This window comes from Diaphorina citri, unplaced genomic scaffold, assembly GCF_000475195.1.
Source record: "Diaphorina citri unplaced genomic scaffold, Diaci psyllid genome assembly version 1.1 scaffold3845, whole genome shotgun sequence".
Taxonomy (NCBI): domain Eukaryota; kingdom Metazoa; phylum Arthropoda; class Insecta; order Hemiptera; family Psyllidae; genus Diaphorina; species Diaphorina citri.
This window is the reverse complement of record NW_007381245.1, coordinates 1-5034: the sequence shown is the minus strand read 5'-3', so window position 1 is coordinate 5034 and position 5034 is coordinate 1. Positions and strand designations below refer to the sequence as shown.

At 36.2% G+C, this 5034-nt stretch overlaps 1 protein-coding gene and 1 long non-coding RNA gene across 2 annotated transcripts; both read right to left on the bottom strand.

The window, feature by feature from the left end:
• Positions 1–372: 372 nt before the first annotated feature.
• Positions 373–2576, bottom strand: LOC103520618. The gene is made up of 4 exons (XM_026831659.1): positions 2507–2576; positions 2199–2344; positions 780–962; positions 373–498 (listed from the first exon to the last, which is right to left on the bottom strand). Exons 2-4 carry the CDS (start codon positions 2226–2228, stop codon positions 382–384), a joined length of 330 nt encoding a protein of 109 aa, XP_026687460.1. The 5' UTR covers positions 2229–2344; positions 2507–2576; the 3' UTR covers positions 373–381.
• Positions 2577–2873: 297 nt separating this feature from the next.
• Positions 2874–4148, bottom strand: LOC113472088. Its single transcript, XR_003394551.1, has 2 exons — positions 3963–4148; positions 2874–2994 (listed from the first exon to the last, which is right to left on the bottom strand). It is a non-coding gene; the product is annotated as an uncharacterized LOC113472088 (long non-coding RNA).
• Between the last annotated feature and the right edge of the window lie 886 nt (positions 4149–5034).

Here is a 5034-nt window from a genome sequence, read left to right as displayed (position 1 = left end):
ATGGCAAGCAAGCGCGTTACCACTGGACCAACCGTGCCCCCATGGATCTGGACCAACCGTGTTTACTTTATTTTTGCTTGGGATGATAAGACCTTGTTACAGTTCCCTCCATCAAATCTCTTAAAATTACAATAACCATGATACCACTAACGCCAAAACGAGTACAAATTTTTGTCGATGATGGGATTCGAACCCGGGACCTTCTGAATGGCAAGCAAGCGCGTTACCACTGGACCAACCGTGCCCCCATGGATCTGGACCAACCGTGTTTACTTTATTTTTGCTTGGGATGATAAGACCTTGTTACAGTTCCCTCCATCAAATCTCTTGACATTACAATAACCATGATACCACTAACGTTGATGGTGAAAGGCAATAAACTTACATGGTGAGTACATTGTAGGAGAAGGCTGCCGTCTTGTCCATATGAATGATTTGAGAGCAAATTTTGGCACCGAAATATCTGAAGTTGTGCCACTCGTCCGAGCTTTGAGAGGACTGAAAGAGGAACACAGGACAAGATAGGGTGAAGTGATGATCTTTATTTTGATTATCTACCTCTGAAAAAAACCCATTCCAAGACACACAAAATGATTTTCGTTTGATAGAGGCTCAATATCACAGTATTTAATTATTTAAAAATATCAAATTATTTAACCTAATTTCCTATAAAGTCAAAAGAAAATGTTACTTTTAATTGAAGAAATCAAGTTCAGTAAAAAATAAATAAATAAAGGATATCTGGACAAATAGGTACATGGATAACAGAAATGGCTTACCAAGTTAATAATTTTTTGGGCTGCATAGTAACATGAGTTCGCACATTCAATCCACTGTGCAAACAGAAGGCTCTGGTCTTCAATGAATCGTTCAAACTGACGAGGCTCGTAGTTCAAATTCTGAATGCACTCTTCCAAAACAGTATCAATGTCTTTTTCAAATGTGATGGTAGTATCATAGTTCTGTGGGAGAAGAGAGAAAATAGAAATTTAGTCATTGACATAAATCATTTATAACACATTTATATTTATAACAGGTAACACTTTTTTTTGACACACAATAAAATAGCCATTTAGTATCAATGTCTTTTTCAAATGTGATGGTAGTATCATAGTTCTGTGGGAGAAGAGAGAAAATAGAAATTTAGTCATTGACATAAATCATCTATAACACATTTATATTTATAATAGTTAACACTTTTTTTTTGACACACAATAAAATAGCCATTTAGGTACTAGGTCACCATGAGAACACCAAAAAAGTAACCTGTTGAAATACCGATTTAAAATTTGCAATCAAAATACAAAAGTACCTAAATTCTTTTTCTTGCGCCAACTGTTGCACCGGTCTTAACCAAAAGTTTCGTGTCGCATCCTTGTCACATTTGACAGCTACATACCAAATTTCAAGTCTCTAGGGCTCTTCGTTCTCGAGATATTTTGTTTACAGACAGACAGACACACACACGGACCAATGGCTGAAACTTTGGATTTAGGCTCTAGGGACCTCAAAACGTGTTTTGGCACTAAAAATCACACACGGACCAATGGCTGAAACTTTGGATTTAGGCTCTAGGGACCTCAAAACGTGTTTTGGCACTAAAATCTGACCCGATTACATTACTTTCCTTCCTATAGGATAAAGAAAGTAAAAAACGAGTTTACATTGATTAATTCCAGGAATTTAAGGACAAAGTTGTTCATACACAAAAAAACCCCCTCACTTTGAAGCTTAGGTGTAGGGGCAAACAGCCCTAAAGGATGGGTTAAGCTTATGCAAAGGTCGCAGAAACAAAGGAGATTCGAGATTTAAGTAGTATATGGCGGATTTTTTTCCATTTCATTTTTTTTTTTTCCTTTGAGGCGCTTTAACTTTGGAATACCAGGTCGTTCAAGCCTCTCCATCAGCCCTGGGGTGATTTTGAGCTAACATTGGGTTTTGGCTCCAAAAAATTAAAGAGTGCACTTTGCACTCAACCTTTCATTTTATTTTAATTTTAATTTATTATGGTGTGTCAACACAACACTCAACCTTTGCTATTTCTTTGGCAAAAGGAAAATTCAGGCTGGTATCCTCCCTGTTTTAAGTCCCCCAGCCAGACTAAGCTGGTCCACTCCCTAAGTAAAAACCTCCAACCAGACAAATCAAAAAAACAAGAGGGAATGAATTTTAATTTCAAATTGAGCTGAAATACTCACCAGGTAGTCTGCATCATAAGACCCATTCATATCAAGTTGAAAAGAGGGCTCACATGTTACCGACACATGAGATACATTGTTATTACATGGCGATGGTACAAACTCAAGTGCATTGAAGTTCAGCTTTGAGCCCTTGGCAATGAAGCCTGTAATCATGGGAAAATTTCATTATTAAATTAAAATATTTTTTTTTGGACTATACATATTTTGAATTTTAAGTAGGGAGCAAAATTTCAAGTAGGTAAGTAGGTTTTTTTTCTTTCTTTTTTTAAATCACACAAGGGATCATTTTTGTCTTTTATACATACCAGGATTATTCAGGGAAATAGATTCTACAAGAGGTTCTGACCGCCCTTTCAGGTTGACTGCAAATATCCTGAACACTTTTATGGGGGGTTTTTTACTCTGAAAAAAAAAAAAAAAAAAAAAAAAAAAAAAAAAAATCCCAATGTTCAAGCCATTACATCGTAATTCTGATCCCCATGTTCAAAACCCCATAATGTGTGTCATGCGCAGAAACCAAAACTTGTTGAACATGGTTATCAGAGTTTTACAAAACAGGATGCAAAATCTCTCTATTATTACCTATTTTTTTATTCTAAGTTTGTTATTAAACTAGTATTTTTGGAGGAAACAAGAAAGGTTCAATATTTATTTATTATTTTTTTTTTTTTTCAAATGTCTTACTTGATATTATTTCAATGGTGTCTTTTTTGATTTCAGGAGCTGCAACTACTTTCAAAGGCAATTTCTTCTTTCCCTTCTTCCCGGACTCTTGTCCGCTTGCAGAACTCATCTGAAACAAGAAATAATACAGATTTTAAAACAATGTCCTAATGGTAGGGTTTATGGCCAAAACCATGAACCAAGTTTAGCCTTGGTTTAAAACAATTAGATTAAAGAATCTGATTGCTTTCATTGCCTACAAATTTCAGAACCATCCAATCAGATCACTTCATTCAATAGTTTATCTTGAGCCAAATAGTTTATCTTGAGGGATTATGGTCCCTGTGATGAATCTCTATCATAATGAACAGGCCTTGGCTGAGATGAAGCACATTTCACTTCAGCAATTATTGACCTACCTCAAGTGAGGGACACTGTAAAAACTTAAAGAGATTTACAGTGATATTTTGTCCTGTAAACCATTACAAATAATGGTAAATCCCCTTTAGGATCGTTCGCGCCGGTCAAAACTACATCTAGCACACTCTTAAAGTAAGTTTTTCCTCTTATATAGAAATTTTCAGTAAATTTGCCATTGATGTGTCTTATGCATAATTACCCAAATTTAAACTGGGATTATGGTCCCTGTGATGAATCTCTATCATAATGAACATGCCTTGGCTGAGATGAAGCACATTTCACTTCAGCAATTATTGACCTACCTCAAGTGAGGGACACTGTAAAAACTTAAGTAAAGAGATTTACAGTCATATTTTGTCCTGTAAACCATTACAATTAATGGTAAATCCCCTTTAGTCACATTTTTGTTGGTTCTCTATGTATTTTGATCACCTATTACAGTTTGAACAGCATTTTAACTAGGTACCTAGGTGAAGAAGAAGACAAAGAAGAAAAAAGGGTTTTAAGGTCATCACCTTGTGGCATAGTGATCAAAATGCTTGCCTGGTAATCAGGAAGGTGTGGGTTCAATCCTCACCAAGTGAGAGTAATGGTTTTAAGGTCATCACCTTGGTGGCATAGTGATCAAAATGCTTGCCTGGTAATCAGGAAGGTGTGGGTTCAATCCCCACCAAGTACTGTGGTGTGTGGTTGATGTAAAACGAAATAAGATTAAAATGATAAAACTAAACAGATTCTCCCTATTCAACTCATAAACTTATAAACGAAAGACCCTTTATGACTGGAAAATGGTTGGGAAAGATTAAGAAAATGTTGGAACTGCAGTTCCAAATTTTTGAACAAATCAAATTTGCCTTTGCCAGATAAATAAAAATGGACCGAGTTCCCAAAAAGTTCAAAAAACAAGCAGAAGCAGAAGCACATGTGTGAACCTATAACAGTGGCGCGAGGATGAGTTTTGATGTGCGAGGAGGAAACGAGTTTTGGTGCGCGAGTAGACTCGCTTCGTCTAAAAGAATTGCATATCTTTCTACAGACTTCTCTTGTCTAAACCTTATCTTCTTTCTTTTTATTAGATGGGTACCTAATAATAAAAAAGTAAATAAGTTAAATAATTGGATTACCATGGTGTTTGCCATGTTGGGCAATGCCTGTGTGTCTGGTGGTGGTGTCTTCAGATCGATAATTGGATTACCATGGTGTTTGCCATGTTGGGCAATGCCTGTGTGTCTGGTGGTGGTGTCTTCAGATCAATCGGATTCTGATAGATCAGTGGTTTGAGTACAATAGGAACCAAGTCAGGTGGGAAATCACGTCGCAACACCTGATGGAAATCGGCAATCACTTGTGCCGAGATGCCAAAGTTGTCCTTTTTGTCACTCAGGGGTGTTTGGGATTGGATTGTGTACAAAATGAAGTGAAGGATTTCTGGTGAGCAGTCCTGAAGTCCTCCTTCGTCAAGAGCAGTACTGCTTGCTGTGGAAATTATAAAATGTAAATGGTAATGGTAAATAAAATTAAAAGATATGTATTTCTTTAGTGTGTTTAGCCTAAAAAAAAAAACTGCCTCTGAGTACAGGATTACCAATCTGTACTACTCTACTACATTATCAAACCTTTACATCTTCAGAAAATAATTGGTTTTATTTGTACGTTTGATTGGTTCAAAGGTTTTTTTTTTTTTTGAACCTATTATATCAAGTTAAAACAGTAGGTAGGTACCTAAAACTTAGGAGAAAATTGTTAGTTA

Coding starts and splice junctions, on each gene's coding strand:
- LOC103520618 (XM_026831659.1), bottom strand. CDS start 2,228: ATGAATGGGTCTTATGATGCAGACTACCTG. Junction 963..2,198: donor CTTATGATGCAGACTACCTG/GTGAGTATTTCA, acceptor CTTCTCCCACAG/AACTATGATACTACCATCAC. Junction 499..779: donor CCCAAAAAATTATTAACTTG/GTAAGCCATTTC, acceptor TTCCTCTTTCAG/TCCTCTCAAAGCTCGGACGA.